This window comes from Bos grunniens, chromosome 3 (assembly GCF_055505025.1).
Source record: "Bos grunniens cultivar Pamir isolate PY7600 chromosome 3, Bosgru_T2T1.0, whole genome shotgun sequence".
Taxonomy (NCBI): domain Eukaryota; kingdom Metazoa; phylum Chordata; class Mammalia; order Artiodactyla; family Bovidae; genus Bos; species Bos grunniens.
In genome coordinates, this window is record NC_141167.1 from 46,400,332 (window position 1) to 46,414,135 (window position 13,804).

Sequence of the window (13,804 nt, forward strand, 5' to 3'; positions counted from 1 at the left end):
AGATGGTTAGACAGTATCACCAACACAATGGACATGAATTTGAGCAAACTCCAAGAGATAGTGGAGGACAGAAGAGCCTGATGTGCTGCAGTTCATTGGCCCACAAAGAGTCAGACATGACTTAGCAACTGAACATCACCACCAGAGAAATACTATTTTGTCAGAGTTTATACTGTCTTTTGTGTCCCAAGCTAACCCTGAGAACTTAAGTGAAATGTGAATCTTTTCTAGTAGGATACAATTATTTGAAGATATTTAGCTTTATATGTATTTGATTACTTTTTTTTATCTTTTTTTACATAGTTTTGTGTGAGAATAGAAAAGAATCCTGGCCTTGGATTTAGTATCAGTGGTGGAATTAGTGGACAAGGAAATCCATTTAAACCTTCTGACAAGGTAAGAAGTGAATTTCTTATTGACAATTTTAATTAGTAAAACACTGTACTGTATCAAAAAAGATTTTTAAAATTTTGCGATTTTACTGTGCTTTAATAAGCTAGCTAACTATGAAACCAGTTAGAAACTTTCTCAGCAAGGAGAAAAAAGAATTCCCTGAAGTGATTGACAAATCCTACGAATAAGAAGAAATAAATTTAAGTATCCTTTTGAAAAGGAAGTTCTTTGTTTTTTACTTTTTGTTTTGTTCACTATTGTATATATCTATAAAGGAAGCTACACAGGTAATTTTTAACAATTTGTTTCCAAAAGTTGTAAATCACTTATTTGAGAAAATGTTTTCTCATAGTAGCAAATACTGATTCAACAGGAGGGCAGTAAATTGACATCTTTATATTTAATCCATCATATACGTAAAGTATTTCACTGATAGGATTGTAGAACTAAAAGACCAGAGAAAAGAGATATCTTGTGAGAACATCAGTTAGCCATGGCAGAGGGATCGGGTCCTCCTCTCATGCTCACCCCCGTTTGCCAAACCATGGGTAAAGTTTCACCTCCTCCCCCGACTCTAACCTTAACCATTGCCAGATATCCACCATGCTGCTCATGCTCACATTTGGCCTGTCTGATCCCACTGAAGAACACTTGACATTTTTATTAAAAAATGTACCCTGGGCTGCATAATCTGCCCTCTGCCATCAGTGTTTTAATACTCTCAGCTTCTAAACAATTAGTAATTATAATTTGATGATATTGAAACTGTCTGCTTTTGACCTCATCAAATTTAACTGCATTAAGCGACATCATAAAACTTTGGGTGATGAAGAAAGACAGAAATTACATATAAGTAAAACCTCCACAGGCACTTGACTTACTTCTGAATCACATGCTGGTGCAGACCTTTGCAATGTGCCACTCTTATAAAGGTAACCCACACATCAGTTTCTGATCAAAAAAACCTATTTCTGAAAAAACGTGTATGCCCCTACTCTGGAGATTTCCGTAGCCTTTAATCCCTTATTTTCCTCCACTTCTCCCACTCTTTTTGTTTCCTACCATCCATTATGCCCTTCTTCTTTTTCTTTTTGAAGAAGAAGAAGAGTTTGGACCAAGAGGAAGAATTATTCTTACTGTACATATTATATTAGGATGGAAGGGAAAAAAATCCCCAGTGTCCATAAACAAGAATTTGTTTGATTGAGTGATTGGAACAGATATTCCCATATAAGGAATGTGTATCAAGCAGCCCTATATAAAAGGGGAATTCCAGTTTAAAATGTTTGTGTGTAAATAACTGCTGCATTTCCTTTTTGAAATGATGTTGAAGATAATCATTGATTAAGTAGAATTTAAATATTTGTGACTTAGTAGGACCAAGTGTTTACTGAATTTTAATAAGTTATTAATGTATCTTAAGACAAAAAGCATGAAAATGCAAAATCATGAGAAACATATGATATTTTTAAAAGCCTCAAATCGCTGTCTGATTCATCTTGGCCTCTCTTTTTCTCTCTGGTTTTACGTCTCCTCCATAAGCTCTTTCAATGAAAAGTTAACAACCTTATCATTCATAAGACAGTTTAAATTCAAAATTCGTTTTCCTCTCCTTTCTCACCAGCGTGTACACTTTTCCACCATATTTTTGGAAAGCACAGGGTACTAGATATTTTTCAATTAGTGAAGTCACTCAGTTGTGTCCAACTCTTGGCAACTCCATGGACTGTAGCCCACCAGGTTCCTCCGTCCATGGGATTCTCCAGGCAAGAATACTGGAGTGGGTTGCCATTTCCTTCTCCAGGGGATCTTCCTGACCCAGGGATCGAACCCAGGTCTCCTTCATTGCAGGCAGACGCTTTAACCTCTGAGCCACCAGGGAAGCCTTGTCAGAATGCTGTTACTGTTTTGCTTTTATTTTCAACTGAAGGGGACAGTAGATGTGAGGCTTTCAAATCATTGCCTGTGATTCTTCCTCTATGAGGAAATATGAACACTTTGTAACTATTAATTTAATTTCTCATTTATAATATTTTAATAACTCTAGTGAGACTGAATTATTTCTATGATCTAATATAATCTATCCATTGAAAGATTTCCCCTCAAAAGCACTTTCTTTGCCTGATTACTTTCTAAAACATTTAAAATCTGAAAAGTCTCCATTACTGCAAATTGATCAGATTAATTAAAAATTAATTAATTTTAATTTCTTCTGTAGTTCCAAATCTACAGAAGATTCTCAGATTGCTTTCAATTTATTGACCACATCAATCATATGGTAAATACTCAGTAAAACGTGTTGAGGAGATCTAAAGACACTAGCTCTGGACAATTTCTATAAGAGTTTAATCCTCTCACAAGGAAAGGGATTAATCTCAAAGAAATTCAGTTGCATTTCTTTATCCCCCATGCTCCATTCCTGTAGTGGTTGCATAAAATTTAGTGTACAACCCAGTGCCTAAAACCTAAAAGTATCAAACAGCAACAAAATGAAAATCAAGCTTAAAAATACTCTTCTTGAGAGGTTCCTGGAGCTCCAGTGGTTAGGACTTGGCACTTTCACTGCTGTGGCCCTGGGTTCAATTTCTGGGCAGGGCAATAAGATCCCACAAGCCATGTGGCACAGACAAAATAAAACTCTTCTCTCCAATGTTGAAGAACAAGTTTTATCATAAACTGGTTAATTTACAGCTGTGAGGAGAGGTGAGGAGAACCAAATTCAACCAATGTTTTAAGTCAGCAGATAGTAACCGGATCAGAGGTTGATGCTTTCTTTATAAGGAGTTCTAGTAAAGTTAGGAAAAAGCTTAAACTTTAATATAATATATATACCCTCTTCCAATAAGAGCTTCCCTAGTGTCTCAGGGATAAAGAAAACACGTGCTAATGCAGGAGACATAAGAGATGTGGGTTCAATCCCTGGGTTGGGAAGATCCCCTGGAGAAGGAAATGGCAACCCACTCCAGTATTCTTGCCTGAAAAAGCCCATGGACAGAGGAGCTTGGCGGGCTACAGTCCATGCAGTCACAAAGAGTCGGACACAACTTAGTGACTGAAAAACAACTCTTTTAATAAACAGGTCATGGATTTAAAATGGTCTTTCAAGCACACTGTAGAATTTTACTTACTATTTATGAATGTTCAAGTGTTTTATAATGTCACTCAAAATTCTAAGTATCCAAGATATCTGAATGTCTGACAGTCATTGAAGACTTTCTGTACTAAAGCAGCCAATGGAATTGTTCCATTCTCTTTATTACAATTACTAGGAACCACTGTTTCAGCCAAATGCCAATGACCAAAGTGAAATAGCACCAAACTGATTACGTGGTATACAGCCAGGTAGGAAAAGCATGAAGTAGTCATCCAAAGGGCTGAGAGGATGGACCTGGGGCGAAAGTGAGTTGTGTTGTTCAGTCTGTCAGAAGTTCCAATTTAGATTCTGTTCCAATTTAGATATTGCAGAAAAACTCTTGCTACAGCTCAAAAGTTAACTGAGGTTTTAGAGAGAATTGAGGATCAAGCCAGATATGAAGACTGTATTGTACCAGACTTTGAGAGCTGAGAACAGCATCTGGTCTTGCGAATGTAACTCCTCTCAAAGACCTCAAGGTAGTCTAAATCAACCATGGTGTCCATGGATTAAACGGATGGAGCATGATTAGTCCTATAGTTCATATCATTGTCAGAACAGTGGTGAACAGAACAACTACTCACAGTTGAACAACCCACCTCACTCATCATGGAGTTCATTATTTTAGGTTCACTGCCAGGTGAAAGCTGCTTTTACATACTTGAAAAGAGAAAACTGTAGAAAACCAGATAAAAATGACCTTATGTAATGCTTGCCTTTGCCCTCCCAGTGAAGTGGATGGAGCCATTATCTGATTTATTCTTATAGAGGAGCACTGCTATCAAGATGGCAAGATACTCCACAGAGATAAAAGATTTTGATGTAACAAATCTGATAATAATAATAAAAGTATATAGACTTTTATTGAGTATTTATAATGTGTTAGTCACTATATTTGGCTCTTTAAATACATGAACTGATCTGATCTTCATAACAACTTGTGTTAGTTGAATATTATTATTCCTCATTTTGTGGAATGGCCCAGAGGGGTTAATTAAGTTGCCCAGGGTCATTTACCTGATCTGTAGCAGAGAAGATTGGAACCCAGGTTGATCTGATTCCAAATCCTTTTCTCTTAATAAGCCCTGTGATTCACACCTCTATCTGCAAATACCACTTAGCAGAAGAGCCACATGACAAATTTATACCCTGTAGAGTTGAGACTAATATAGTAATCTAATATTGAAGGTGTTACAGAACACTCTAATTAGTTATAGCCTAGATATTTGCGTCAACAAATCCTCGAAAGTCAGCATATTTTCTCTATTGAACTTAGATAATTAGAAGCATGTGTACAGCATACAGTACACATTGGATTGCTAAATATTTGTATAACTTTTGGACTAAGGTATTATTACAGTGGAGATTGTGCCAATGGAACAAACCACAATAATCTTTCTCTATTTAAGTGTTCATAAAATAATAAATCATGATTGCAAAATTTAAGATACCAATACAGTTTCCATGAGATATTGTTGGGAAGAGATTGGATTAATGGATGATTGATATCGTGTTGTGTGACTTCATAAGGCAGCCCAAGACTCCGAAAATAAATTTTTAATGTTGCATTCACATAGGTCCTCATCAAAGGACTGATATCCCTCCTTGCTTCATTTGAGAAGGATGGACTAAGAAGCTTCTGGATTTTAAAGATATTAAAGGAGATGACAGCCCCTTTCTCTATATGCTGTAAAAGCATAGCACTGAATAATCCCATGAACAATTACCTAGAAACAGGATCAAATGGAAGCTACATTATGCATAACCTCAAATTACATGATAGCAGGAACTACCCATACTAGGATATTGAGACCAAAGAATCACTTATTCTCCACAGTTTTATCATAAACACTTATGCTCAGCAGATGCCGGAGACCTTACTTATATTTCCATGAATTTGGACAATCTGCATGTAGACAGAAGTGATAGAAGAAACAATTCATGTTCTTTCTTAAATGCCTTAATTTGCCCATGGTTTAGGTAAAATCCCAAGCCAAAGAAGAATATTAGAGGCATGTCAACTGTAAGATTCTATAATCACCAATAAACTCTAAAGTTCTGGAATTTCAGAATAAATTACTGCACTTAATTGTACATAAATTTTAAAAGATCAATTCCAAATGCCAAACGGCCTGCAACTGGATATAGGTCCCTCCTATTTACACACCACCTTCCAGCCTAGAAAAAAACTGTATGGAGATGCACACTGCATCAAATAAAAGTTTTTTATATGATTAATATTAAGAGAAGAAAAGTTAGTTGTGCAAATCCAAAACATTTCTTTAATACCTTTACTGGGAATAATAATACTCAGAGGCATGCTTGGCAGTAGCAAGTTCGAAAACATACAAGAAAATTTTCCAGGTTTGTTCAGTCTCATGACACTGGTGGATCACAAACAAAAAGTTACAAAGATCTGTTCTTGACTTATGAAAAAAGTACGTATCATAAACCTATTTACTGTCACATGTTCTCCATGGATATAAAAATCAAGAATAGCAAACACATTTATCTAGAACTCCACACAGCATATGATTTATATTTACTACATAAATATTAAACTACATGCAATATTTCCTTAATTTTTTATAATCCCTAAAGATGATTTATATATTTCTAAATTAATTTTATAATATAACTTAAATGTCTGTTCCATCCTTAATTCTACTTTGAGTGATTATGTAATGCAAAGTAATGTGGAGAACCTATTAATTATGTGAAAATAACATTCAGGAGCAAGAAACAGATAAAATATAAATATGTGTAATTTTTATATAAAGCTGAATTTTTAAAAACAAATAACAAGCATAAATTATTGCACTATTTGGTTATTCCAGCTGCATCTTAGTCACATTGCAGTTTGAGGTTTAGAATACCATTTGGTTGTTTAAAGACATTAAAAGCAAGAATTTTTTTTTAATAAAAATGCATTTTTGCCTATTTTGTTCTTTGTCTTATATGTTGAAAAGACCCTAAATCTATTCAGAAATATTAATAGAAATGCAGTCTTCGCAATCTCCTTTTAATAGGATTCTACAAGTATGATCACCTATATGAGGTCTTTTAAGAAGGCTCCAAGGCTTCTCTGGTGGCTCAGACAGTAAAGAATCTGTCTGCAATGCGGGAGACCTGAGTTTGATCCCTGGGTCAGGAAGATCCCCTGGAGGAGGAAATGGCAACCCACTCTAGTATTCTTGCCTGGAGAATTCCATGGAGAGAGGAGTCTGGTGGGCTACAGCCCACAGGGTCTCAAAGAGTTGGACACAACTGGGTGACTAGCACTCACTCAAGAAGTTGTGGCAGTGTCCTTTAGCCAATTCAATGATTTTAATATCAAGACATTATATTATAAAGAAGAGATATAAGATTTCAGCTTGCAAAGGGATGTAATAAAATATAACAACACAGACATGATTCTTTAAGAAAATATCATTCTATTTTACATATGAAAAAATAAGGTGATTTAAAAGAACCATTTCAAATAAGAACATTGATTGGGACATTTCAATTCAACGGTATATTTAGAAAAACACTTGCATTGAGATTGCTATCACTTTGTGATATATTTTAACAATCAGTAAAATATTTTTCAATAAAATTGAAGTCCAAGTACATAACCAGTTATATTAGTTGCTAGAGTTAAATGTTATCTATGTTTTGTCTGCTGCATAATGTCAGCTATTTAGCATGGAACAAAATATGCTCAGTAAGGAGGCAGAAATGGTATGGGAAAGGACTTGAGACTTTTTAAGTTTGTTTCAATTTTTGGAAAAACATCAGAGACTTTTCAATCAAAATATGAAAATACTTAAAATTAGTTCATAAATAATATCTTATGTAATAACTAATAAGAATTAACAGGTCCATCAATTAGAGAAAGCTTATTACTGAGGGTCCAAAAGATCTTTGAGAAATGTGTGAAATCTTTCATATTCCATTTATAAATTTACACCACAAGTTGTAAATGGTATTCCAGCAACTCCGATAGTATTTCTAATTTCTGCTTGAAGATGTTATAACTAACTAGAATCTTGAAAATATTATGAAGTCAGGTTAATAGAAATAAAATAAAAACGAAGTAAAAAGTAATCTTCCATGTCTCTTCCTGTAGCACTATTGTTTAACTTTTAAAAATTTACCCATCTAACATTTGAGATGTATCTCAGTAGCATGTATTTAATAACAGTATTATCCATTTTTCCTCCAATCCACCTCCAAAGCTGCTATATGCATGGGAGACTGATACTGGCTTCCAAAGAATCACTAGTAAGCAAAATATAGAATCTGCATATACCTTCCAGGCAAGGAGATACTGTAGAGCTTTAATTTTTGTAGTTTATATTTTTCTAAAATCAGATCCTCAAGATGCAGAACCAGAGATGGAGATTTTTGTGCAAGTTAATTGAAGAATTGCTGTTAGGTGAAATCTATATGAGAATGAGGGATGCAGTAGGGCAGGTGAAGAAACTGGGCAAAGATATGGATTTAGTGGAAATTTTAATTAAATATTAAAAATTGAATTAAAAAAATAGGGTACCACAGAGTTGTCTCACCCTAAGGAAGGAAACAGCCTTTTGTACCCTAGTATCAGTCATTGAGGGCTTCATAAGTAGCTCAGTGGTAAAGAACCTGCCTGCCAATGCAAGAGATGTGGGTTTGATCTCTGGATCAGGAAGATCCCTGGGTTGGGAGGAGGAAATGGCAACCCACTCCAGTATTCTTGCCTGGGAAATCCTATGGACAGAGGAGCCTGGCAGGCTACGGTCCATGGGGTCGCAAAAGAGCCAAACACAACTTAGCGACTAAACAGCATCATCAGTCATTGACTACGTGGGAAGGAGCATGACCTACCCAGCATTTCTCAGTAAGGAAGCTCCACCAGGCTGAGGGTAATTTTCAAAAGAAGTGTTAGATGTGAGCTATCAGCAGCATCTGCAGAGTGAGAGCACCAACCTTATCAAGGACATCTGGGCAGGTCCCCAAAAGTGTCCATTATACCATTATGAAAATAATGGATGTTTTTCATCTTTCAAACTGAAAGTACTTCAGTACCAGTAATTCTGATATGCTTTAATCTATGAGAATTACTTCCCTAGAGCCTGAGTGCTTTCAACCATGGCATCTGAGAGGGATTGCCAAAGCAACTTGATACTTCAGTATGGATCCTGAAATTTGTTGTGTTGTATTTTTTCAACAAGACCCATTAAATCTGCTTTAAAATCCTTGTAATTTTTCAGATTAATCTTAAAAAAAAAAAAGACTGCTATATCCCACAAATATAGTCTTAGACTCTCCTAGAGATAGTAATCACTAATTGAACCAAATCTCTTCTGTTCTTTGATAGCTAAAGAAAGTGGTTCACAAAATAATACACAAGGAGCAGGGAAATTTGGTGTGAGCACACTTAGGTGGGAAAAAAAAATCAGGTAGAAATTGGTATGATCAAAGAAATCTAAAACAACTAAAAAGAAAACACAAGTAACTGCAAAATACTTATCGTGTCATTTTTCTCTTTTGGGTGTGTAAAGAAAATCATGAGAACACAAAGAGTTGATTCTTAAGTTCTGTAAGTTCCAACTTAAGTTTTCCCTAAGATCTTTTGAATGAGTTGAAAGAAAGCCATAAAGAGATGATTATAGATTTCCAGACACCAAGTTGACCTGAAGGTCCCAGAACTCTGCTGGAAAGTTGGACTACTAGATCAGAATTTTTAGATTGTGTTATTTTAAAATGTATATATATAAATACATGTATATATATATATATACACATACACACACATATATGTAAGTATCTATATTTTCAAAATATATATTATGAGGTTTGGGGGTTTATTTCTTTTGTTTTTTGCCTGTGGTGGGTCTTCATTACTACACATGGGCTTTTCTCTAGTTGCTGCAAGCGGGGGCTACTCTCTAGCTGCAGTGCTCAGGATTCTCATTGCAGTAGCTTCTCTTATGGCAGAGCACAGGCTCTAGGCATGTGGGCTTCACTGGTTGCAGAGCATGGGCTCAGCAGTTGCGTCTCACAGGCTTAGTTGCTCCGCGGTATGTGGGATCTTCCCAGACCAGGAATCAAACCAGTGTCCCTTCCATTGAAAGGTGGATTCTTGACCACTGGACCACCAGAGAAGCCCCCAAAATACATAAATTGTTAATAAATCCACAGTTACATTAAGCAGTGAGCACGTAATAACAGTTTAGGATTATTGCATAAGGTACAAAACTACAAGTAAGATTTTATTTGTCTATTATCTTTATAATATAATTAGCATAGCTATACATGGTCTTAGTAACCAATTCTATTTTTAAATATAAAGGAGTAGAAATTATTTCCTATATTTGAAACCGACTGGGTCAAACCCCATCACCATAGACAAACCACATTCCAATAACAAGGCACTATCATTTAACCTCCAATGACATTTATTAATAGAAAATAGGAAGTGTTGGACTATACATTAAAATGGTTAAAGAAGAATCATATCTTAAATTTGTGTTTCTCTTTGTTTATTGAGCTATACCAAGATTTATTTTTTATTGAGAGAAAAATCATATATTCATCCTGTCCTCTGCTTTTTAAAAAATGGTTTCTACCTCGACTTTGAATGACTAATTTAGTAGGATACCTCCACTAAGGTACAAGATTTGCTTATTCCTATACTGCAAGATGGAGAAGGCAATGGCACCCCACTCCAGTACTCTTGCTTGGAAAATCCCATGGACGGAGGAGCCTGGTAGGCTGCAGTCCATGGGGTCGCTAAGAGTCAGAAGGACTGAGCGACTTCACTTTCACCTTTCACTTTCATGCATTGGAGAAGGAAATACCAGCCCACTCCGGTGTTCTTGCCTGGAGAATCCCAGGGATGGCTGAGCCTGGCGGGCTGCCGTCTATGGGGTCGCACAGAGTCGGACACGACTGAAGCGACCTAGCAGCAGCATACTGCAAGAAAACCCTGTAGTATACTGGGTTTTGTATAACTTGCACACACCAGCTGGGAGCAGCTTCAGTTCTCTGAAGGTGTCCGTCTCTGAGACACAATGTGAGGGTCACCAAAGAGACAAACAATTGAGAGCCACTTTCACTTAGGTATCTTCTACTGATTGTGAACTAGGGCATTCTCAGTGCTTTTACTCTGGACAACATAGTCATCCTTTTAAATCATAATTAACTTAAAAATATACAACAAAATTCTAACCAATAGGTTTAAACTTTGAATTTTTAAAAAGTAAACACATATTACTTACAATCTTCAAAGTTCACACATTCATTATTTTTACATGATCTTTATTACCAGGATAACTTGAAATAGAAAGGCTCTTAAGCATTTGTTGTATATTTTTAAATGCTTTTTATCTTTCATGGTTTACATACTTTTTGCAAACCAGCTAAGCTTTTCCTGGAGAAGGAAATAGCAACCCACTCCAGTATTTCTGCCTGGAAAATTCCATGGACAGAGGAGCCTAGCAGGCTACAGTCCATGGGGTTGCAGAGTCGGGCACAACTGAGCACACACTGCCCAGTCAGTCTTTTCCTTTATATTAAAGTATCCAATTACATTGATAATTCAGTTGTGACTTGAGTTGTATCTTTCAGGAATGTTGAAGTTTTGTACATATTTTATAATTACTAAAACTGGTGTTTTCTTTCCATAAAATTAATAAATACAATCATAATACAGTCTTAGTCTCAGATGTGTACAACTGCAGTCTTTTTACTTTAACTTAAACCTCAGAAAAATTATACAGGTAATAAATGAAAACACTGTCACTATAAAAATTAAATAATATAGAAATATAGAGACTAAAAAGTAATTTTTTTAAAAAAAAAGAAGCTTCCTTTTCTCTCTGCCTCACACTGCCGATGCACTTTGTCAGTCAGTGTATCAGAAATCCACAGCTGTAGAGCCTACGAGACATTTGTCACTGGCCTTTTGACCTCCTGATTTCACTGCCAGCTCTAAGCAACACTCCAGCATGGTCTACTCTACATAAAGCCATATTTTATCTAAAAGAATCATAGTTTGACTGAATGTAGCTCACAAGAGAACAATTTTTCACTTTAGAAACCTTATTTTAGCATAAGTGACAAAAAAGACTTTAGTGAATTTTTAACTTCTCAATCCATTATTTTGAAATGGTATAATGTCAAAAAATTTGACAATTGAAGGGGCTTTGGGGAAGCTCGCAGGGATGATAATCAGAAAGCTGATTATTGATACTATTTTAGGAATAACGAAGAAGGAGAATCCACAGCCACCTACAGTTACTCACTCTTGGTTTTAATTGCTTCTACTATTTTATGCTATATATAAAGCTGAGAAGAAAAGCCAGTAGGAGCTCTGACAGAATCAGTAAATTGTATGATACTCAGCGACCCAACTATTCACCGCAAGTTAAGGTCTCATATTAAATACAGGCTTTAAAGTTTAACGAAGTCATAAAATAAAAGAAATGGAAAATATTTCACCTGTTTTTCCCAAATAGGCAAGAAACCTGGAAAAACAGTATGTAAAAGAGTGTGATCTCTTAAAAGAAAATGTGAAAATCAAATGAAAGAAGATTCTTTTTTTAAGCTTAAGAATTTTACCAAGAAATAAACAGAAATAAAAAGATAGTTTAGGTCACAATAGAGAGACTCCCAGAGATTTTTAATTTTTAGGTAATAATTGGAATACTGTAACAATCAATTAAAGAAAAATTACAATTCCTACAGGAATACCTCCAGGATATTAAAGTTTGGTTCCAGACCACTGCAATACAATGAATATTGCAATGAAGCAAGCCCCACAGAATTTTTGGTTTCCAAATACCGTTAAAAGTTACGTTTATACTATAATGTATTCTTTTAAGTGTGCAATAGCATTATGTCTAAAAATAATATAGATGCCTTAATTCAAAAATACTTTATTGCCAGGGGATTCCCTGGTGGCTCAGATGGTAAAAACACTTTATTGCCTTTTTTTTATAGTGAGTGAAGAAATGGAGTGGGAGATTGGAGTTAGCAGATGCAAGCTTTTATGTATAGAATGGATAAACAAGGTCCTGCTGTGTAGCACAGGGAACTATATTCAATATCTCATGATAAACCATAATGCAAAAGCATATTTTAAAAAAAGAGTATCTAAGTCTTCAATGAGTAACATCAATGATCACTGATCACAGACTACAAACAGAATAAAATATTGCGAGACTTACCAAAATGGGACACAGAAACATTGAAGTAAGCAGATGCTGTTGGAAAAATGGCACCAACAGACTTGCTTAACAAAAAGTTGCCACAAACCTTCAATTTGTTTTAAAAAATGCAGTATCTGCAAAGTACAGTAAAGTGAAGTACAGTAAAACAAGGTATGCCCATATAAAGTCGGCAAAGCCAAACATAATTTTAACTCTTATATTCAGATTCCCCAAAAGAGAATACTGCATGATAATCAGCATCAAACTATTTAAAAAATTCAATTTTTTAGTAGCCAATTTGTCATTTCTAACAGGAATCGCAGATAAAAGGAAATAAGCTTTTGGGCTGCTATTATCAAGTCATAAGGGCAGTATCTTGAAAACTGTATATCTATATACATTTTTCTTTTTGGCTACTAAATAAATCTTTACAGTGACATAAAAGAATGATGAAAATGTATTTTTTCTGTTAGGATTGCTCCGTTATATTGTTACTATCTATAATCACATAACCAGTTTCTATGGGTTTTAATAGTCCCCTGTTGCACCAATGGATTATTAATAAATACGTGATTTTTATTTTAATATTTCTTTATATAAAAGTTCATGAAAGACAGTTTTGAATTTCTTTAAAATCTGTGGATAAGATTTTTGTGATGTTTTTAGAGAACTTTGATCAGTTGTATCATTTGTAATCTCTGTCTTTTGAGGCTCAATTATTTTAGGTTTCTAAAGCAACTTTCTTTCTGTTCATTATTTATGGATTTCATATTCATTGTTTTGTCAGCTAAAGTTCAGTCATACACTGGAGCATCATATTCAGCTGCCAATGCCCTCTTTTATTTTTTTTTCTTTCCTTTCCTTCCCTCTCTTCTCTTTCTCCTCTTCTTTAGTTTCTAATGATCACTGGATAAATCTCTTCTCTTGCTGCATACAAAGTCTTCAATTATTAAGCTAGGAAACTGTTCAGAGCTCAAGATTTGACTTTCAGCAATTAACCTTACAATATTTTTTTTTCACACTTTTGACTCTTAGAGTAAAACTATTGATAATATCTTTATTCTTGATATGTCAAGTGGTCTAATAATCACAGGGATTA

The 13,804-nt window shown here is 35.1% G+C and overlaps 1 protein-coding gene across 1 annotated transcript in view; it reads left to right on the forward strand.

The window, feature by feature from the left end:
- The window catches only part of LRRC7 (leucine rich repeat containing 7), a 602,937-nt gene that overhangs the window by 563,536 nt on the left and 25,597 nt on the right, over window positions 1–13,804 (forward strand). Inside the window, exon 25 of the mRNA XM_086390542.1 lies at window positions 304–396. Within this exon, the coding sequence (XP_086246668.1) occupies window positions 304–396 (93 nt within the window). The remainder of the gene's footprint in view (window positions 1–303; window positions 397–13,804) is intronic.